Genomic DNA, 23,212 nt, shown 5'->3' with positions numbered 1-23,212 from the left:
CTGTGGATATATTTTTTAAAATAGATTTTTATTGATTTCAGAGAAGAAAGAAGGAGAGATAGAAATATCAATGATGAGAGAGAATCATTGATCAGCTACCTCTGCACACCCCCTACTGGGGATTGAGCCCACGACCTGGGCAGGTGCCCTGACCAGGAATCGAAGTGTGACCTCCTGGTTCATAAACTGATGCTCAACCACTGAGCCATGCCGGCCGGGCCTGTGGATATTTTGAATAACTACAGAATTCCAGCCATCAACAGCTGGTCAAATCCCCAATGAAAATAGGCGGAAACCTATTAACAGAAGCTGTGTGGGCCACCCAAGGCGACAGGCTGTTTGGACACAGACTGGCCTCGGCAGCCTTCAGCTGGCTGGTCATGCAGCCATGGAAAGGGTCTGCATCGACTCAGAAACAAGTGGAAACGTTTCACGTGCGTGTCCCGCGGTCAGACCGCGTTAGCAAGCGCCATGGGAAGAGACAACACCGGAGAGTGACTTTGCAATTTGCACGTGGACAGTGGAAGACTGTCATGTGATTCAGCGGGCTACCTCTCCAAGAACGGTTCCTGTAACTCACACTCAACCTAGAATGTTCTGCAAAACAAGCAGGTCAATGTCCACGCAGCGCTGGAGGGACCCAGATGTGGCCTCCAGAGCTGCTGTGCGCCTGGAAACGAGGCTCTAAGGGCAGGCCTACGTACGGATCAGGTCTTCCCCGAACTGGTGCTGGCCGATGTGCTCGAACAGGGAGGACAGCACAGGCAGCAGCGCCACCGTCGTGTAGTTGATGATCTGCGTGACGCCCCGCGGCTGGCTGCGGGTGTGCGTGAACTGGCCCTCCTTCAGGTTTTCCAGGGTCCTGTCCAGGTCCTCCGCCGCGCTGTCCAGAAACGCACTGAGTGCGCCCTTGACGCTCTCCAGGCCGGTCTTCATGACGGTCCTGGGGGGACAGAGCGCAGGCGTGAAGGGAGCAGTGAGCAGGAACACGCTCTGGTTCTCCCAGCACACGCTCAGTCGCCAGCCCTTTACATCCACTCCGACATTTGCGCACACTGGGAGTTTTAGCCGCTTTGCTCTGTAATTCACGACTGATCCTAAATTCCTTCAGAAGAGAACCTCAGAGCAGAGGGCAGGGCTAATGCCTAGTTTTCCAGCCACGGTCTCACATTCTGAGAGGCTTTATTCTATAACTAAGCAAACACAGCTGCTGAGTCCGTTCAGTTCACCCCAAATCCAACAGGATTGTTTCCGGAGCGATGGCTGGGAAAGAAACATTCGAGGGCGACTCCACCAAGTCGCCAAATGACACGGAAGTGCGGTGCTTTGAGGGGAGATGCGCAGTGACCTATCAGCCTCTCCTCACACGCAGGAGGAGACTCCTGGGCCACCCTTCCTAGTAAGAATGAAGGTGCACGATGGCATCTCCTTTCTCCGTTTATCATACAAAACACCTCAAAGTTTTAAACACAAACCTGGATTATCCAAGGTCTCATGGAATACTCTCGGTAAAGATAGTAAGCAACTTTCAGTTAGATGTGTCTTGGGTAATTAATGAATTTAATGTGCGGCTGAAGGCTGAGTCGGTCATGCTACATGGGTTGATTGACTCTATGTTCAGACCACATGCTGGGTGGCCGGTCGTGTCGATGGCAGGCAGAGGAGAAAGGACACAGACCAGGGCTGGCTGACCACCACTCACTGTGCAGTCTGAGGCTTCACGCTACATCTGTAACCTGAGAGTAACCCCTCACGTTTCTGGTAAAGTAAATGTTATCACAAACATGAGCCGGGCACGGGGTCTCTGCTATCACTGCCACTTCTCCCTCACAGGACACATTCCCAGCTCAGCCCGTGACACGCCAAGATGCTGCAGAAATTATGCAAATTTAACCATTTACATATGATCATGAAAATAACCTAATGCCATTGTATTAGTAATTTACAAAGGATTTTTCTTCTCACCTACACTGAAGTCTTCAGTACTGTTTCAAAGACTATAATGAAGGCAGTAGCCCACTTTAATATTCTCCAATGTCATGATGACATTCACTGATTTAGATAAAAACGGACCCGTGTACCTTGCATCCAGCGTCTGACCCAAAATGTGAAGACAGTTGACGATGGAAGCTGCATCGTTTCCTAAAGAAGAAGAAGAAAAAGGCTGTATGAATTGCCCTGAGAGTTTGCCAGTTTTCTTTTCTATTAATAGTTGTGTCTCAAAAATTAGTCCACAGCACAACTCAATGTAACAGCTCAGAAAGATCTCCGACAATCGAGTTTCACATGCGGTTTCCTGCTGCGGTGGTTACGCGGATGTCAGTAGGGAAGCGGAGAAGCGGGCCTCGGCGAGGAGCTGATGCACTCAGAAGCAGTGGAAGCGCTGGCCAGGCTGGGGGTCTAACTGAGCTCTCCACGGACACCCCTCCACCTACCAGCTCGCCTCCTTGTTAAACCGCACTGCGTGGCAGCTGTGACGTCAGCTCACAGCCTTTATGGGATGAGGTGGCTGAAAGTCTAACAAATGTCATTCCAGTTTGATTACCCCCCGTCTCTGCCTTCTGATTGCATTCACCTGGACTCAGAGCAGCTCATCGGCCTGAATGTTGTTGGTCTTTGGTGAAAGAGAAGCACCATGCTATTATGTAAAAAAGCATCAGAAGCTGAGAGAGTTAAATCCTACTCCCAGGAGACACCTAAAATGGGGCTGACTGCTCTTGAGAGATGAAACTCCCTCATTTTGATTGGCAGAAATGTGAATTATACAACCACTACATATATATGACTTTGTGATGAGAATAAGAAAAGCAAGCCCAAAGTTACAGTGATTTGACTGCTCATGAGACAGTCTGACATTATGCCGTCTGCATTCTGTATTCTGTATACAATGTGTATGTGTATATATCCTTTTTTCCCCACTGTATAACATATCGTCATTTCCTGGATCCTGGGGTTAACAACTCCTATTTGAATATAAGTTTTTATGACATTTGAGTATGTTCTATTCTTTATACAAAAAAGTATCCTAAAATAAATTAATTAAATATACATGAAAACTAATAATTGCTTTAGAATGGCAGCGAGCCAGTTTAGTGACATGAGACAGACAAGAAAAAAATAAGGCACTCATGACGGAGACTCTGAGTACTTTCAGAAAAGTCCCGTTCATCGTGTGCTTGGTCTCTCAGAATTCCTGATGATAACGGAGACAAAACGAGCCGAAGGGCAGAATTTGTTACGTCCCTGTCTATTGGCTGGTGGCAATCTTAGGGCTTGTACTGTGGTACTGTGATCCCTGAAAGTGTTATTCATTTAATTACTCATTCACTCAATAAATACTGTTACATACCAGGCACTCTTAAACTTCAAGTAATAAGCAAAACAGCGTTCTCAAGGTACTTGCATTTTAATTGGGATACAGATAACAATTAATCAAAAATCAGTATGTAACATAGTATCAGGCCACAGTAAAAATATATAGCAGGATATAGGGCTTAGAGCAACTGGAGAGAGTAACAGGGGGCGTGGTCAGGAGGCCGACCCCAAGGAAGTGGGAAATGAGCAGAGCTACTGGAAGGAACAATGAAGGAACAGACTGTGCATGCAGCCAGGAGAAGGGCCCAGGAGAGGGAACTGCAGGTGCAAAGGCCCTGGGGCGGAAATGAGCCTGGTGCTCCAGGTGAGGAAGTGAAGTGGCTGATGTGGGTGGATGGGGAAGGAGATGTGTGGTGGGGGCCGGGGGGGAGGCTAGGGGCTAGTGCCCCGCACCCGGAGCAAGAACTCTGGGCACGTTTCTTAAGTGCAACAGAAAGACAGATGGGTTTTGAACAGATTGGAATCGGACTGATATTTTAAAAGGATGGAATCCCAACATGCAAAACTCTGGAAGGGCCACGTGACGTGAGCCAGGACGCTCCTGCGGTGCTGTCGAGGGGTTGGGGGTGAATTTGGATCAGCATTATCAGCAGTGAAGACATTAGGAACATATTTTTAAGTTTTTTCTTATGGGTTAAGTGGGACATTTATCAGCTGTTCTTTTTTTTCTTTCTTTTTTTTTTTTTTCATTTCTCCCTGCCCTCCCCACCTCACCCCCCTTTTTCTCTTTGGTTTTCGTTTGTCTTCAGCCTGTTCAGCAAACTCGGAGTTCTTGTCGCTGTTTGGTAAGGAGACCCTGGACAAGCCCCGCACGCCCTCCCTGGGCGGTTCCCGAGCACGGGGCGGTTTCTGAGGATGCCGACTAGGGGTCTGACTTCCCGCCGGGCTGCGGATACAGCAATAAGCCCTCAAAGAGCTGAGCGGTTTGGGCCAGAAAGAGATGTTAGCCCAGGGACATCACCAGAGAGGAGCAGCAGGTGCAGGAGCCGTGAGCGTCACAGGCAGGAGGGGCCTCGGGAGGTGGGGAAGGTGACCTGAGAGGGGAGCGTCTGGATGGAACTCTGAAGGATGGGCAGCTGCCTCCATGGTGGGGAGGAGGGATCGGCAAGTGAATGGAACTGCAGGGGACCCGGGGCCAGCTGGCCATGACAGTGCGTGCCGGGACCTGGGCAGAAAGGGAATCCGCACGGTCAAGGAGCAGAGAGGCCCCTGAGGCTCAGGCACAGGGAGCCGCAACTTGCTCAGGGGTGCGAATGGAGGCCACAGGAGCCGGACTGGGGCCCGGGCAGGCGGCCAGATGAAGAATTCCGGTCTTTATTCTACAGAAATGGGCAGCCACTGGATGGGTAGGCGTGCACATGAGGCTGTGTTCTGGGCAGAGGGAACGCAGTGCTCCCGGGCGGCAGGAGAAACACGCCTGCAGGTGGCCTGGGGTATTGGCACGTAACGAAATCATTTCTGTCCCCACAGCCTGGAGCACGCCCTGCACCCACAGACGTGCAGTGCTTTGCTGAGTGGCGTCAGGAAGGCATCAGGTCTGTTTTCATCAGGAAGAGGGAAGCCTTACGAAGTGCCCTGTGCCCCCGGGCCCCCACCGCTGCCCTCGCAGCCTGACCCGCCCCCACTAAAAGGCGCTGAAAGGCTGCCCTGGGCTGGAACGCGAGGGGTTGTCTTCTCGGACCGCCTGGGAGTCGGGGTGAGAGCTCCTGAGCAGCAGTGGGGGGAGGTGGGATTAAAGGCACTTGCTCCTCAGTCAGCAATGGGCCCTCGGCGTGAACTTACAACCACGAGCGCACATTCCGGAGTCCAAGAGCCAAGCCTCTATGTACACAGACGCTATGATTTTCCCCATAAAACGTTTTAATGGGTACACGAGAACTACTGTTCTGTGGGGAATGAGGCCTGTCCCCCTTGTTAAAACCTTACCCTTTCTTTCATATAAAACGAATGGCATGGAAACAAGAATGTCTTTAATTCTCAGAGAGTGGGCTTCAAAAGATAGGAAATACTTGGATTAAAGAGACAACTGTATTAAGTCCAAGTTTTAGGCTTTCTCGCTCTATAGATGAGAAATATCATTGCCCTGCCCAGTGTGGCTCTGCCGGTTTGATTCCCGGTCAGGACACAGGCCCGGGGTGCGGGCACCATCCCCAGTGGGGGGCGTGCAGGAGGCAGCCGAACAATGATTCTCTCACATCACTGATGTTTCTCTCTTTCCCCCTTCCTCTCTCTAAAATGCAAAAAATATATTTTTTTTAATTTTTTTTTTTTTAAAGAAAAGCATTTCAACTCCAGGAGAGACTTGTAGATGTAACTACCATTTGGCATCCAACTTGGATCAATATTCCATTACTCATCAAACTACCTCACACAGGCACTGCCACTAGCTCACCACGGGTGCCACCGACAGGCAAGAGGCTGGCCCCCTGGTTTTCTATCAGGCTCCCCTTGGTCTCAGCTGCACTGTCCTCACTCATCTCAGGTTAACATGGCTCTCCCTACACTTCGCCTTTGCTCACAGACCAAGCCCCAGGGTTGTTTGTTAACCTCAACTTTCCGTCCTGCCTGGAAGCCCTTCCAGGTGAAAGCTGCACGGTTACAGCTCACCTGGCACTTGAACACTCATCCCCCAACACTGGACTGATAGGTGCCAGAGCTCTAAGGTTAGGCTCCTTATTTCAGTCTGGTTCAAAAATAAAAGCCCAAGTTCAGAGACAGCAAGTGCTTGTCCAGACCAGACCGTTGGCTTAGTTACACACGTAAGACTTGCACCTGGGTTTTCTGGCTCAGAGCCCACACCGTTCTCCCCAGGACACCAGGAGTGTCTGCACCAGGTTATAGCTGCGTCGTCTGAAGGTTACGCGTCTAATGGAGGGGGGGGGGGTGAGGACATCTGTAATAATGTCAACAATAAAGTTAAACCAAGAGGGCACTGCAGGTGCTTCGGCAGGGAGTTATCGGGTGCCAGGTAAACTCCAGCCCCCGGACACAGGGGAGTGTGTGAGGAACTCTCCGCTATGCCAGCAGTTCCCCGACAGCTCCCGTAAGGCACCCCAGTCCACATGCTCTGCGACCGCAGTGGGCTCCCGAGTGTGAGGGTTGATAATGTGGTGTCAAAAAAACACACACCAGAAAAGCTTTCAGTAGCTATTAAAGAAATAAACACAGATTAAAAATAAAGTGTTTAAATATATGTGTATATATTTAAAAAATAAAGTTTACATGTCTTAGACTTAAATATTCTAATAACTGGACATGTCTGCATTATAACATGTTTGGCCTCTTGGGAGTTTGTGTTATTTTACAGAAAAATGCCAAAGCAAATTTGAAAAAATAATAAAAGATATCAAAATAATATAAAGAATTCACAAAAATATGGTGTTGAAGAACAGTTACATAGTAGCTCTCCAAAAAGTTCCTGTTAAAATTTTTAAAAATCATATTTAAGTGCTAAGGGGTTTAAAATGCAATGCCTGAAAGCACTCTCAGAACCACACAGAGATGGAAAAACGTTGAAGTCCAGTTCTCTCTCCTGACAGTCTGACAAGTTATATATTCAAAAGGAAAAAAGGAGGCTAAAGAACAGTCCCAATTAACCCATGGCAATGGGAGTCTACACACAGTTCCTTTTTGAGGATTATAAAACGAGAAAAGACACAAGGGAAGCTTTAGGGGTGCCAGAGACATTCTGTCTTGGCCTGAGCAAATGGGTACAGACCCAGGTGACATTGCACAAGCCATGGCACCAGCTGTCCTGGACACTTACGTACTTTGCTGCCTGTGTGGAGTACCTCAGAAATTATTAAAAGGAAATTACAGAGAGATATAGCCCAGGAAACCAAGAGTTTCCCGTATGTAAGAAGTCAGAAGCCACATAACGGCAGCATTATGCTCATTCATAAGAGTGCAAAAAAGTGCAGCTGAGCCCTGGCTGGGTGGCTCAGTGGGTTGGAACGTCATCCATACACCAGAAGGTTGCAGGTTTGATTCACGGTCAGGGCACACAACCAGGGTGCCGGTTTGATCCCAGGTTGGAGTGAGTACCGGAGGCAACCAATTGATGTTTCTCTCTCACGTTGATACCTCTCTCTCTCTCCCCCTCTCTCTCTTACTCTCTCTCTCTAAACATACCCTCGGGTGAGGATTAACAAAACCAGTGCAGCTGAGAAACATTGTCTTTATCCAGCTCTATGTGAGGTCACACTCCCTAAAGACAAACGGAAGATGTGGGAATCCACTGTTACTGTGAGAAGGTGAAGGAGTACATGAACATTCTGTACGAAATGTTTCTAGGTTGAAGGGAAATCCAACCAAAGCTAGTCTCCTGGAAATTATTCAGAAGATAATGTCCACCCTGCCCTGGTGGCTCACTGGTTAGAGTGTCATCCCCAGTTTGATCCCCGGTCAGAGCACACACAAGAATCACCCACTGAATGCATACATAAGTGGGACAAACATCAGTGTTTCTCTTTCTCTTCCCTTCTTCTCTCTCTATAAAATCAATTTTAAAAACAGATGATTCCCCCTTTAATTTTGGATAACTGAAACATTAATGCAAAAATTCAGGCAGTCAATATGAAACATAACTTATAATTACTAAATTTAAGAACACCAAATATTGGATGCAATTATAATAGAAACTAAATATGTCAAGTAATTATATTCAGAAACTATAATTTCCCAAAAAATGTAATGTGTAGAACTTACAAGTTATTTGTGTGTATTTATATATGTACACACACACACACACACACACACACACACACATACACACATATATATACCTATTCCTCAGTTATTCACTGTGCCTTGATGGAACCCTCAGTTCTCCCTGTAAATGGACTTAAGCTGAGAGCCCCTTTTCCGGTGCACTAAATGTTTTGTTCCTGAGGTCCCCCTAACACTGCCCTGAAAGCTCACATCTGGAGCTCACATGTACTTGGCCAGCTTACGACAGCAGATGAGGGAAGGTCCCACTCAGCTCTGCCAGCCGCCGCAGAGTCCCCACAGGACACGGGAGTGAGTGGCCGCCTGCACGCAGTGGAGGCAGGTGCCGGGAGTGTGGACTTCGGCTCGGTGAACTCAGAAACCCACAGACACTGACTATGGGCTGAGCGGTTCTAGAAGAGTCACTCTGGCTAAGTGAAGTCCTTGCCCTCGCTGTCTACTCCGTGGCTCCCGTGTCTGAAATGCGGTCGGCATGCACATGTGTAGTCCAGAGCATTAAACGGAAGTGCAGGGAAAAGTTTTTCATCTAGAACAGCTCATCACGGAATCGATCCGAGATCAGCAAACACGCATTCAAGGTCCCTGTTCGGCCGCTCCCTCTGATACAAATGCGGCACGCGCTGCCGTCCCCCGTCCCTTGCTCTGTAATGGTACAGCCTTAGGGTTTTCACATGGACAGTGGATGTATAAAAAGCTGGTCCCCCGTTTCAGCACAGGGCAGGCTCCTGAGGAAGGACCTGCAGGCCCGGGGCCGGGCCCGGGACGAGCACATGCAGCCATGCCCACGTGCGCGCATGCAACACCGCACACCACACAGTGCCGACGCGAAGGACCCGGTGAGGCCATGCGGGTGCTTGTCCAGGGGTCTCCTTACCAAACAGTGAGATCCTATGCCTGACAAGAACTCCGAGTTTGCAGAACAGGCTGAAGACAAAAGAAAACCAAAGAGAAAGGGGGAGAGGGGGGAGGTAGAAGAGACAGGGAGAAACGAAAATAAAATGAAAAAAAAAAGAAGAAGAAGAAAAAAGAAAAATAAACAGCTGATATATGAGCCGGAAAAAGCAACATGATGTCACGCAGAAAGTACTGATTCTCCAAGCAGAATGTGGAGTAAAGGTATTAAAGAAAGTTTCTGAGTGCATATCTTTAACAAACATGGTTTAAAAAGCACATATTATAAGGAACAAAAAACCGAAAGCAAAGCTAATTAATATAAAAGCAATCTATATGAAACCCGCAAAAATATAACTGAAGAGAAACCACAAGGAAAAGATTTATCTGTCCAAATGTACTATGGAAATTCTAGAATCGGTGGTTGTTACGGACATTAGTTAACAACAGAAATATGGTGCTTTGGGCATAAAATGTTACGTTAAGTGTGCGTGTGTTTCATCACTTGGACTTTGCTGCTTCCCAACCTGGGCCCTTACACATAGCACTCCCGTCCCTCCCAGCCAAGCATTTCCCAGAGGCCGTTTCTGAATTTCTGTCTGCATCTGTCGTCCCATGTAACTGACGTTGCCCTCACAGCCACCTCTGTACTCTGCGCAGACCCAGTTCTGACGCTGTCACCTTGTACAGGGATGTGACGGCACCACCCACATCCAGCCCGACTTCCCAAGCACAGTCAGCGCTGGTCCTGACCGCCCTCCTCCGGGCACAGCTCTCCCAGGACCAGCATGGGGCACCAACTCTGCCAGGGAATAAATGGGGCATAGCTGCTCGTGACAGGATGGCAGAAAGGAGGCCGAGAAAACCACACCTGTGATGCTGACCTCCCCTCCGAGGGCTGTGGCCTCAGACCTCACTGCAGGAACCAAGTGGACTCATTTGTAAATGCAAGTCACCACACAGGTGGGAAATCCCTCCAGTGCTGAATGTTTTAAACAGCCATCTACTCAGCCAAAACTCAGACATCGGTTTTCATGGCATCAGCCCCTGCGCTGTGTTATCTGAACAACACACCAGAACAAGCGCAGCCTCTCCGGTGCCTCATCACAGAACCCCACGTGGGGACCGCGAGGGCCAGGACCTGCCTCAGTTGAAGGGAAGCCATCACATCTTAGAACTGCACACCTTCCGGATTTATCTCGCGATATCTTTCACCTCTCACTCGGGGGTGCTCCCTGGTATCCTGGGGAAACGTCCTGAGACGATGCTGAGTTTACAGCGCAAGGGCTGTGTTTCACCCGAGTAAGCCAGACCTGGGATACTTTGCTGTGATGTTAAACAGAACTGCTCCGTGTCCCATGCCTTTAGGTGACACCTAAGCCTGAGACCCTGTCAGAGAAAAGTGACCTCTTCCATCAGCTGCTCCCAACAGTACCTGATGTGGCCCCTGCGAGAATCAGTGAGATATAGAAAGCTGGGCGCTCCTGTGCCGTCACTTTCCGGGTGTACGTTTGTTTGTTATGAGCTCTGGCCTACACTGTCTCTAAAAATCCTATGTAATAAAAGGCTAATATGCAAAGCGACCGAATAGCAGAACGACCAGTCGCTATGACACACACTGACCACCAGGGGCAGACGCTCAATGCAGGAGCGGCCTCCTGGTGGTCAGTGCGCTCCCACAGGGGGAGCGCCGCTCAACCAGAAGCCAGGCTGATGGCTGGCAAGCGCGGCAGTAGTGGCAGGAGCCTCTCCTGCCTCCACGGCAGCACTAAGGATGTCCAACTGACGGCTTAGGCCCGCTCCCTGGCACAGCTCTCCCGAGGGCTCCTGGACTGTGAGAGGGCACAGGCTGGGCTGAGGGACCTCCCCTGAATGCACGAATTTCGTGCACCGGGCCTCTAGTATTTCCATAATACTCGGTCCTCTCTCTCTCCCCTCATGACTAACACTGGAGAATTTGCGTGGGTTCTCCCTCAGCATCACCACTCACTTGCTGGCTCAGCACCCCTTGCTGCCCTGCCACTGATCCCCACTGAGTGCCCTGAGGGCCTCAGGACCAACCAGCACACCGACCTTCTCCATCTCCATGTGGCCTCACTGGCTGTGGAACCTGTGACAGTCGGATACAAGCATTTCTCCACCAAACACATATTCCAAGTTTCAGCTGGATCTCCAGATAAACAAGCTGCTAAGAGCCAATAAATACCGAACCAAACTTAACCTCTTCCTGAAACTGGCCCTTCTGAAATTCCTCCAGGGTGCCAGTGACACAGCAGTGTCTACCCCCCAGCCTGCACCTCAGCACCGCGCTGGCCTGCCTCTCAACTTGCCAGGTTGGCTGTCTCTCTCGGTGTCTCTCACACCCAGCCCCTCTCTCCATTCACACAGTGCCCTCTACACCCCAGCACTTCATACATGTCCCACCTCCATGCATCACCCTTATTACATGGTGAGCTCTACATGTATGAGTCTCTCAGCCATACTTCTGAGTTCATTACAGTTAAGGACTGTATCCTTGCATGTCCCTGGGTTTGGACAGCACCATGTCCAGGGCCAGGACAGCACCGCGTCCCGAGCAGGTATTCAAGAGTCTCTGCGGAAGCTGGCAGTGGCACTTGTGTTACGGGGCCTCCACCGCCTGCCATGGCCCAGCCCACCCTTCCGCTCCCCTGCTCCTGCCAGAAGCACCGGGTGGTCATTCTCCCCTGGAAGAGGCTTCAGTGGCTTCTTAGTGCTGACTAAGTGAAAACGTTAGTGGAAATTTAACCTTTTGCACTCAGATGTCGAGTGTGACTCGACAACGGTTAGCATTAGAATAAAGGAATCGGGGAAAAAAGCAAGTGAGTGCAAAGGGTTAAAAGATGAAGATGTCAATGACAACAGTTAATGCCAATGACAACATTCCACGGTGAATCCACATCCCCTGAACCTGCCCTGGAACCACACGGTGACGCTGCTCTGGTTCACTCGGTGAGGGGCGGTCAGCAAGGCCGAGTGCCCTGTGGCCCGTGAGCAGTTCTCGGAGTGAGACTGACAATTACACGGAGGCAGCAGACAGCGCAGGCGACGGGAGAAGCGGAATGTGTACACGTCTCTGTGCTGTTCCTCTGTCCTCTGAGTGCTCTGTCTCCCCATTTATGGAACTGAGCGGCATCTCCATGACCGGTGCCCTCGGGCACACACTGTGTGTGACAAAGGCTGACTGGGCCCAGGGAGGACAAGGACACTCTGCAGTGGCCCTGGGGGCACGAGTCAGTGGGAACTTGGCGCCCTGTGGGCACTCGCTGTCCAGGGGGACCAGGGCCCAGCAGCTGCAGGAAGGCCTGTGAGGTGAGCGGACGCCCCTGGGGACGTCTTCATTGCACACGTTTTGTCAACATTGCAGGAAGATTCTTATCTAACAGAGTTTGGGGACATTTTAATGCTATTGCAATCCTCTATCACATGACTGGCTACCTACTAGCTGGAAAATAGATAATGTACCTGAGTAAAGAGATGAGTTTAAAATTCCATTCAAGTCCCCATTTCCAATGTCACTAAAGCAGAAGTCTAATTCTTCACCCTCTGCACCCAGGCCCATGTCCCTCTATCCGACAGGCTGGCACTGACTGCCATTCAGCGTATCATTACTGCCGAGTCCAAGGACAGCCCGGGCCTGCTTCGTACAGGTGCGCACGCGCAGGAAAGTGTCCCCGCTGAGGCGAGAGCTGGGCGTGGGCCCTGCCCAGGCAGCGCGGCGACGAGGAAAAGGCTCCCTCAGTCAACGCTTCTCGTGTGCAAGTTCTGGGGGAACTCTGGGTCCCCGCTGGAAACCCCAGGGCAACACCAGTAAACCTATGGTAACACTGAGATTGAAACAAAAATGGGAAAGCGCTGCTCCATGCCGGCTAGAGCAGGGCAAGGGGAACGCTCGGGGAGGCTGCACTCTGACTTCACTTTCTCCCAAGAGTTGACATTATTTTTTTTTATTTACTTAAAATTGTAATTCTTGTAAATGAGATTTTGCCCTCCTAGAAAATTAAGGTTGGTAAGAATATGAGATGGGAAAGAATTTTAAAAAATTAATGTTAAAAAGCACCATCTTTCAAACCTCCCAATACAGGGGTGCTCTCCAGCCTCCACCTGTGAATTGTGTGGGCATTTTAGTCCTGCCATTCAGCAGCCAATACAGAAAACCTCGCTGTCTACATCACATGCATTCACCTGCAGAAACCATCATCCCCGGGGTCTGAGAGCAGGAGGACGGCCGGGCAGAGGCACTGGACACAGCTGCTCAGGCCGGCGCTCCTTCCCCAGGGCCCCCCCTCCCCCCTCCCCACAGCGGTCTGCGTGCGCAGCTGTTTACCTCGTCACCATTTCCTTCTCCTTGTTTGACGCATGTCCTCCGGAGCACAGCGGTCTGCTCGCTGCAGACAAGAAGTATAAACGGTGGTTTTTGAAATACTGGTCGATTAGAGGCAGCACAACCTGAAAGGAAGGAGAAGAAGACAGGTGTGCACAGTGGAGTTTGGGGGGTGAGTGAGCGCTGAGGCTGGAGCAGGCAGACCATGTCCACGTGCAACAGGTGCCAATCCCCACAGCCGCACCAGCCGCCCGCCAGGGAGTGGCTCTCACCTCGCCCTGTCCTGCCAGTATCTGTGTGTGTGTGTGTGTGCGGGGGGGAGGGGGTACTTATGAGGGATACACTAAATTTTCAGCTGTTTAGAATTATTTTTAGTATTTTATCAAAATGAAATATTCTCAATAATGCATAAATGCAGATTAGTCGCAATCAATGACTGCCACTTATGGGGCCTCTGCCACGCGTGGGGACGGCAGTGACATGTGCATGCAATCCGCCCGGTGAGACTCCGTGTGGCGGTGCCATCCCCTTCTCTGCAGGTGCAAACTGAGGTGTAGACAAGGCGTGGTCCCCTCACAGTCGCCTGCCACTTGCCGCTCCACAAGGTCCTCAAAGCCGCCTCCCACTGCCTGCGCCAGCCCTGGAGGCCTTGGGGGGCCTCCTCCCGCCCTGCCCACTGAGCCACAGGCTCTGCCAGGGCCACGCCCTCTGTCTGCAATGCTCCTCCCTCACCCGTGACGGCCCACTCCCGCCTGCAGGCCTCCTCAGGGCTGCATGACGCCCTTGCTCACTCCTCAACTAGACAAGGCCTCCCTATTCTCAGCTCGTGCGACACCATGTGCAGCTTTCCACTCTGTGATCGGGATTAGTCTCTCTCCCTCAGAGTCTGGGGCACAGAGAACAAGAAACCCTTCTGCGCTGGTCCCCCCTCAGTCCTTTCCTGGACCCTGTGACCACCACCTCGCAGGGTCATTTACCACGAAGCACCAATGCTGAGGGCTCCGCTGGGCATGTAACAACCAGCAGACAAAGGTTTGAACAAATAAATGAAAAAAGGGAAGACTAAATGGCATTCCCAGCACTGAGACTCAAGTCTGTCTCACTACATTTTCCCCTACAAGGTGGTGCCGAATATGTAAATAGGATAGGAACATGGACGTCTGGTGATCTTCCTAGAAAGTTGAGACATTGCCTGAACTTAGCGATTGGCATATGATAGGTACTCAACAAATACGTGAATGAATGAGTCATAGATTTGGTAGAAATTAAGCCACACTGGGCACCTGCAAACATAACCACTAGGGTGCTGAGGACGCAGGCGATGCAATACAAGGGTGTCTTTAAACATGGTGCAGGCCGTGAATTCAGCACCCCAATCCCTGAACCCAGGGGACTGCATCCCAGTGAAAGAGGTGACTGGCGGGTGCAGCTCAGAATAAACTTCAGCTGCTTCGTGCAGACCTTGAGCAGAAGAAAAGACCAGAGAAATCTCCCTGACAGTGAAGGGCACAATTCTAAAAACATAGGGCGGAAGCCAAATGTAAGTCAATCGGAAGAATGTGCCATTTTGCAAATGATGTCTAACGCAAGTACTTTGAAAGGAAATTGGCAGACGTGAATAGGTCTTTAGGTTAATGGCAACATCCTGTCCACGGGAAAGTGTCCAGGGCATTCCGTGTCCGTGACAGAGACGTGCCAGGACAAGGTCTGACGCCCGACAGGCCAGGCACAGTGCAAACACGGAGTAAGTCAATAAACCAACAAGGGAACTTGAGAATAAACAAACTCTGCACCTTCCCCAGTGGCCAAAAGAAAGTCATAAAAGCTCCGGGCAAATAGCAGATTCTTGATAAACTGTGCTAAATGGAATGAACACTCAGTATCTGACCAGCAGGTGGTCTCTGAGCCCCAGCCTCCCCATCTGTAAGCCAGCAGACGAAGGCCCCACAATAAAGGTCCTATTGTGACATGTGCATGTCCTTGTCATGTTCCCGTTTACAAATCAGCTGGCGTTGTTCATCTTTCTGAAAGAAATGCTCAACTAAAAATGTTCAATCATAACAACATTCAAATACTAAGAAACCAGTATTTTCTTCTATGTTGTATGATAAAGCCAGAAAAGCAGAACTCTGTGAACTGAGGCAGCGAGGGCAGAGCGAGCTGCGGGAGCCCAGCGCCCACACGGTTCATGCAGCTGTGGGTGCCAGGATCTGTGGGCTTGAGCAGAAGCCACACTTAAAGGCAAGTGCGTTCTGAAAAGAGGCAAAAAGCGAACGGGGTACTCTGTAAGCAAACACACGGAAGCGAAAACAAGACGGACTGTATACTGTACTTTAGCAAAGAACTTGATTTCTTGCTCGTAAGGGAAACGCTGTCCTTTGCCTCTGCAGCCGCCATCTGCAGACAGGAGAGAGTGTTCAGGAACATGGGCACGTCCAACATTCCAATCCCCACCCGCACGCAGAGTGCCCAGCACTGAGGAATGTGCTACCCCACCGACTGGACGTGAGAAGCCAACCAAAAACACACAGGCTAACTCTGGCAGTGTAATAATAAATAAAAAGAAATGTAAACCAACAGCCAACTTCAACTAAAAAGCGACTGAGCAGAGCCCAGCTACGTGGCTGTGAGCACAGGCACCCAGCGCAGCGCCGAGGGCTCAGGGGCCTGGAGAGAAGAATGGGAACCGAACAAGGACTGCCCATCTCAGCAGCAGGTCCCACAGCTGGGCTGAGAGAGTGCCTATAAGCTGAGCGACTTCCATAAGCAAAGCAGAAACACCCAGGTCTCCCCAAGGCCCAGAAAATGATCTCGAGGTTCAGAACTGACTGGCCGAAGGCATTAGCTCAGGGTGGCCTTTTCCTCCCTCCTTCGAGCATGCAGAGGGGCGCCATGCACACAGAAGAGGAATAATACACTAAGGACCACCGTGACGTGCGGCACGTGGGGCAGAGGGAGCGATTCAGAGTTACATACAGGGTTTCAGTAAAATTTGCAGGCAGAGCCTCCATATTTTTAAGAATCAAACTAACTTGCCTGAAAAAGTTCTTTTGCCAACAGAAGTCAAAACCATCTGAGATATACACTATTAAATCTTAGACACACTCAGGATAGGTTTTAGAAACTTTTAACAATGTTTTGTAATATCACAACGTTCTTCCCATGAGTAAAGAAAACAATGGCTTTTTAAGACTTGCTAATTTCATTCTTGTCGTCACTTTAGCATTAAATCTCTCCCACGCGTGTCACGCAAATGGCTGGACCCATATAAGGGACCGAGGTACCTACCGAACTCCAAGATATACTGATGGGCTTCGTCCACGTAGCGGATGAGCTGCTGAAGGAAGCTGTAGGCAAATCGCTTCTCAATCGTAGGCGTGTCCAACTCCAGGTCCTTGAACCCTCTAGAAGAGCAGAAGGAAAATGGAAACCAACGTCCACAAGACTATTAGGAGGGAAATATGTATTTAAGAAAATGTTGTGTTACATATACAAGTTTAGACGATTCTTTAACATTCTGTAGCTAAAGGCAAAAATGAGGTTTAATTTATCAGGACTATTTTGAATACTTGGATGTAAAACTGTAGCTAATGACTTTATTATTATGCAATACACTTTATTACTGTGCTGCCGTTAGAGAAACAGAGTGTCATTTCTGGATAACGGTCGGGGAGTAACAAGCTCTAAGGAATGTGGCAAACAGCGACGCACTGATGATTCTGTGTGCACTGAGTGCAGGGAATAGTAGCGCTAAGGTCTGAACAGGTCGCTGACTTCGCTCTTGGCCTTGATGCGTCTGACAGGGATGTCTGACTGGTCTTACAAGGTGCTAAGTGGGGCATGCGCGCTGGTACCTGGACACAGCATAGCCGTTGATCTGCAAGAACTTGAGGATGTCCTGTGCTTTCTCCCGGTCCTTGGCTTTCTCTTTGGCGGTCAGCGTGTCGTAAGGCACCAGCAGGGGATGGTTCCCGCCTCCTAAGAGAATGTCCAGACAAGAACACAGAGTAGCAGCGGGAAGTCATCTGGAATGAGACACGCTGCCTATGTCACAGGGCCACACCACAGAGCTCGTGCCCTCTCCTCGCGCGAGGATCAAGGGCTCACGCAGGCTCTTCCCCCAGCGCCGAGAGGGTTCCAAGGAAGACTGCCATGGGGCTCGGGAGGCAATGACCCGTGAGCACCCGGCTTTCCTGACACTAAGTGCCCACAGCACCCGCAGCCACGGGAAGGGAGGGGGGGTGCCCTCCCATTTGAACATCCCAGTAATTGAAGGTGTAATAGCTCAGGTGGTAAAGCGTCTATTTCACCCCGGCGGTGGGACTCTGCGTTTCAATGAGGATTTTTAGAAAATATTACCTTTGGACTCCAGTTCCATTTTCTTCTTCTTTGCCCATATATTATGGTAGTTTTCAGCCATCATTTCTGCCATAGCCTTAAATGAACAAAATATTTAGCCACTCAGTTATGCTTTAATAAGTAGAAAAGGGTAACTTTGTTTTCCAATGTGTAATATGAAAACACGCTTTAAATTAATAAGTCATAGTGTATTGGTGATAAAGTACTTCCAGGAAATAACCAAACACACCTGTCTTCCTTGGAGCCTGACGCCCAGAGAACGGGAATGATGGTGAAATGACAGAAACAGTGGAGGAGATTTGAAGGGAATGGTCATTGTTAGTTTTAACGTTTAAAGACACGTGTTTGATTAATTCAACCATGAAACTTCAAATTAGCTATGAACTTCAACAACAACAAATTATTTACCACTTTTTCTTTTCATTTCCAAAGCTTCAGAAGATAACCTAAACCTTATTAAACACCGACGGCAGAGAACATCAGACAAACAGTCTAGTTTTTCGTCTCATGGCACACATAAATTAATTGGTAAAATGTGTGGCACACCAAAAAATGTATTTTTTGCCAATTTGACAAAAATAGGTATAAGTTTGATTCAGTCACACTGAGACATGGAAGCACAGAATAGAACAACTGAGGAATCTGAGAGAGAAGGGAGGAGGGGGGACAGGAAGAGATTAACCAAAGAACTGATATGCATATGTGCATAACCCATGGACACAGACAATAGTGCAGGGAAGCCCTGGGGACGGAGTAGGAAAGGGGTCAATGGGGGTATAAGGGGGACATCTGTAATACTTTCAGCAATAAAGATAAATAACACACACACACACACACCAACCCACAAAATTTGCAGAGTATTTTAAACTGTAGCCAATACTTACATGCAGGTCCCTGGACAGTGTGACATTGCTCATGTCAATGGCCCGGGGGCTGTACCCATGCGCAGCATCCACAGAAACCTAGACACGTTGTGTGAAAAGTAGTATCTCATTAAAACGCCCCGCGGAGAGACGTGCAAGGTACTTCCGAAATACAAGGCAAACGGACTTCCAAACACACTTCCTCGGACAAAACTGGCACGTATCTGCACAAACAGATCCCACAAACTTAGCTAGCAAATTAAATTATATTTGGGTGCCTGACAATGACTGGTGACTGCATACTAATCCCCGACATCTTTGGGGTTGCCAACCCCAAAAGCTAATAATCAGAATTCAATTGTGCAATGATTCTAAGATTCCAGAATGTTCCCTTCATCAAAGGATCTTTGTGTTCTTGAGTTTCTTACAAATTCTACTTGGCTGCAATGAACTTTACTCTTTCTCATATAACAATAATTAATCAAAGAGGTCAATATTTACAAATGTCTTTATGAGCTAAATGTTAAGATAAAATATAACCAACTTTTTACTTTTAAAAGTATAACATAGACAGGGTGTCCCCAAAAATGTATACATCCTTTGAATAATTATTAATTCCAATGGGTTAAACCTGAATAGCAAGAAACATCAATTGAGCTATCAGCTGTTAAAGTGTGTATACATTTTTTTGGGACACCTACTAGTATTCAGTGATTTATAAAGGTTTCCTATAACCAGGAAGTTTCCTCCATTTTTAAAGTTTGGCATTTATAGAATGAAACATATCTTCTTATCAACTGTAAAAAGGTTCCGCTGCCCTGTGCTCTGAACACATCCCTCCAATGGCATGTTAGGTGACAGTGTGTCATGCCTATAAATCTGAAATTATACTTTGACATATTTCACAGTATAGTTGTAGTATATAAATATATATATTGGACATATATATTAGACTTCATGATGTATGCATATTATTATATTTCATATGTATACTCTCCTGTTAGACGTGGATAAACACGAAACAAAATGAAAGCTACAATAAAGCGCACATCTGGGCTTGGGAAACCGAACGAGGGCTGTTGCAGGCCATCACTGACGAAGGGCTCCCGGCTGCATCCAATTCTCTGCATTCCTACTGCCCAGTACTCAGTTTGGGCTCAGTATGTGTTAAAACACATGAAAACAAAATGTAGTTTGAAACGTGTGCGTACACGAAGAAAAGGTAAAAATCACAGTTTCCATTTATATGATACCTATTTAAGAGAACTTTAGGTAAAATATGCCCAAATCAGAACTTAATCTATTTAAAAATGTATTTCAAATACATGTTTCACGTGCTTTTTCCCCAGAAACATTTCTGTATAAATGGCAATACAAACACAATATTCTGTGTACCCAGATACAGAGGCCTGAGCAGTGTGGTCAGGGACAATGACAGACTTAGCTTCAGGAACACGAAAGGACCAGCGCTGAGAGTTGCGTGTCCGGTCCGACCTTGAACCCAGGTTCTCCAGGTCTAGGCTGCGCCTCCTGGAGCAGCGGTCGCCAACCGGTGGGTGGTCCGTGAGGTCCGAAAGGTTGGCGACCACTGTCCTGGAGCACTTAGCCGCACATGTAGCAGCTTGCTGAGGGGACGCGACTTCCTGGATGTGCCATTACACACGAGCTCTCGGAACTCCTGCCCTGACTGTCGGGGTGCGCAGTGGACCTTTGCAAGTGGCAGGTGCTCAAGCTCCCCTGTACGGCACAGCCACGTGGGAGGGATCACTTCTGCCCGGCCTCCCACTTCTCCCTAAGGACCAGCCTTCAGCTCTTACTGGAGAAGAGAAAGTTCTAGACAACCCACTTGAGGTAATGAATACACTACCGCTTTCAATGGTGCAACTTCAAGACCGTACCCCTGGGGACCCCTTCACAGCCTGGCCAGGAAAGGGCGGCCTGGCTAACCCCTCCAGCACTTTAACCAAGACGACACCGAAAATTTAAAAAAGTAACAAATGTGTTTTTCCCTCTAAACTTTACATTAATCTTCAGAGTTTTCAAATTATTTGTTTTGAAACACCCAGTAAGTAAATAAAGTATTAGAAATATCTAACAACAGTGTAAACCATGGCTTCCTGGCGGCTCTCACCTGGCTGGTCTGAGAGATGCGCCGGGTCCGGTGGTAGAGGGCCATGCTGTCGCCCTCCCGCGTGCGCTCAATTCTCCAGCCCCAAGCCAGCATCGTCTTCAAAGATTCTTTGATTGGCCAGCGATAGATTTCTTTTTCCTACAGACAAAAAGGAGAAGATAAAAGGTGTGGGGGAATATTAAGAATCCAAATTAAAATATTTAATGCTTTGCTCTGAAATTGACTTCATTTAAAAAAAAACAAAAAAACGATTGAACCCATGGACACAAACAATGGTGTGGTGAGGGCCTGGGGGTGGGGGAAAAGGACGAGCGGGCTGCAAGAGGTTCATGGGGGGAAAAGGAGGACCTATGTAATACTTTCAACAACAAAGACTAAAAGAAAAAGAGTCAAGAAAGATTAACACACACACACACACACACACACACACACACACACAACGACTGACATGTTCATTCAAAAATAAAAAGGAAAAGGAAAATGAAGAGTGTGAGCAGGCCCTGGTTAGACAAATGCTAACGGGACCCTGCTCATCACAACCCAGGGGCTGGTTTCTCTCAGCGACCCAGCTCCTGACCCTTAGAGGGAACTGAAAGGAGAAACGGTCAGAAAAGCGCAGATTAGATGACCCGTGAGCAAAGGCTCTCCTCCCATCGTCATCAAGAGACCTAACTATCCTCCCTCGGCCCCTTTGTCTCCATCACCTCCTCCACCAACTCACTACCTAGAAGAGCTAGAAACCCTCCCACCTCACTCTCAAGAAGCTGATTACCCAAAGAAACAAAATTCATGAGAACTTACAAGTAACAATACTAAAAGATCACTTCATTATCCCTCAGCAAGAAACTCTTAGGAATGATAAGAATATTTTCTAAAGTTCTTAAAAATGCAGGAGAGGAACAAAAATCAAAAAGGAACAGAAAAATATTACGTAGAGAAGAAAATAACCAACTAAATGACAGAAAATGGGAATAGAGGGGAAAAAAGATAAAAGAAACAAAAGAAGCCTTGGAATAAAAGTCAAAGATAGTATATATAAAGTAAAATAAAAAAGATTTTAATAAGAAATTACATAACGAAGAAAAGTTTTTGCAAAAAATTAAAACTATATAACTTAAAAAAAAACTCACCTTTTCAGATAATAGTTTATATGGCTTCATTAATGGTTGAACTTTAGATGAGTCTGAATATGTTTCTCCATAAATCCATCCATTGGCCAACTAAAAAAACAAAAACAAACAATGGAATTGTTTTGCATATATTAATTTTAGAGAGTGTATGTGTGCATGTGTTTAAGTGTGCGCATGATGAAATAAATCTAAAATGAACCAAGATAAGGATTAAGGTTTGAATTTTATCCAGCATATTTTAATATAAAAATTGCCATCCCGGTCAACATTATGTTGAGGAATTCCTGGAACGAATCTTTCCATCCAGAGACTGAAGGCACCCAGTCTTCCTTAAACAGACCAGGGCTGTGGTTTTGTCCATCTGCACTGCCCGAGGAGGCAGCCACAGCCCATGGCCCTGGTGACATGCATCCTGACACATCCTGGTGAGACCCCGCCAGTGGCACTGGCCTGGGAGACACTCCTTCGAAGGAGGGAAACTGACGCAGCGTTTTTTGGGAGTGTCCTGAACAACGCTACTTGTTTGCCCACTCCTATAGCCAGTGCTCCTCAACACGTTGGCCCCCAGGACTTTGCCTGTACAATTTTGTGTATATATTTTCATGTCTGCCTAGGGAATCTGGGTGACTGGCGGGTGTAGCCCAGCACTGCCTTCTGCAAACTTCATCTCCATCACCTCCTCTACCAACTCACGACCTAGAAGAGCATATAAAACAGACAACTCTTACTGAGTTACCTAGTAAACCAATTAAATTACTCAGTAAAGAGCCACGTGTTTATAAAACAAAAAGGGGGTGGGTTAGAGGGAGGAGGACTGGGTGGCCAGAGCCAGGGTGGAAGTGGAATCAAGTGGAGCAGATGAGGCCACACTGCCGTGTAAAACATGCTTTGGAGCCTTTGCTGCTTGGTTTTCACTTCGCCACATCACTACACACTAATTTAGATTGTGCGTCCTCTCAACTCAGTTTCCCTAACAAACCTATTTTAACCATCTTCTCTCAAGTTTAACTGGGCTCAAGTTAAACGTCACTACTCAGACACAGTAGTTCCTTATACGCTCCCATCCTGTGAGGACTTGTGCCACGGACAGCGGCTGCTCTTGTTATCTCAGTCAGATTGAATTGTTTTCCGACAACACAAAGTAAACAGATCATCTTGCCATGTAATCTATTTTTAGTGAAATGCATATCTACTTGGTAATAAGAGATACAATCACTAAATTCTGGTTAATAATTTTCAATGTTTTATCTAATATAAAATTACACATAAAACTAAAGTTTCTTTCAAAGATTTCCAGAATCACTGCTTTTCCTGAAGCCCCTGATGATTACTTTTTATTCCCACAAACAATGTGTGTTTAGGAATTATATCTATGATTTAATAGATTTTTTTT

The 23,212-nt window shown here is 48.0% G+C and overlaps 1 protein-coding gene across 1 annotated transcript in view; it reads right to left on the bottom strand.

The window, feature by feature from the left end:
• The window catches only part of RYR2 (ryanodine receptor 2), a 198,038-nt gene that overhangs the window by 53,856 nt on the left and 120,970 nt on the right, over positions 1-23,212 (bottom strand). Inside the window, exons 56-66 of the mRNA XM_054713161.1 lie at positions 21,820-21,909; positions 20,690-20,827; positions 18,580-18,657; positions 17,696-17,771; positions 17,191-17,314; positions 16,625-16,740; positions 15,669-15,733; positions 13,340-13,461; positions 8,978-9,027; positions 2,082-2,142; positions 705-943 (exon numbers count right to left, since the gene is read on the bottom strand). Coding sequence (XP_054569136.1) covers positions 705-943; positions 2,082-2,142; positions 8,978-9,027; positions 13,340-13,461; positions 15,669-15,733; positions 16,625-16,740; positions 17,191-17,314; positions 17,696-17,771; positions 18,580-18,657; positions 20,690-20,827; positions 21,820-21,909 — 1,159 coding nt within the window. The remainder of the gene's footprint in view (positions 1-704; positions 944-2,081; positions 2,143-8,977; positions 9,028-13,339; positions 13,462-15,668; positions 15,734-16,624; positions 16,741-17,190; positions 17,315-17,695; positions 17,772-18,579; positions 18,658-20,689; positions 20,828-21,819; positions 21,910-23,212) is intronic.

Source organism: Eptesicus fuscus, chromosome 24, assembly GCF_027574615.1.
Source record: "Eptesicus fuscus isolate TK198812 chromosome 24, DD_ASM_mEF_20220401, whole genome shotgun sequence".
In the NCBI taxonomy this organism is placed as follows: Eukaryota; Metazoa; Chordata; class Mammalia; order Chiroptera; family Vespertilionidae; genus Eptesicus; species Eptesicus fuscus.
Note: the sequence above shows the minus strand (reverse complement) of the source record. Positions and strands in the feature narration are given on the sequence as shown.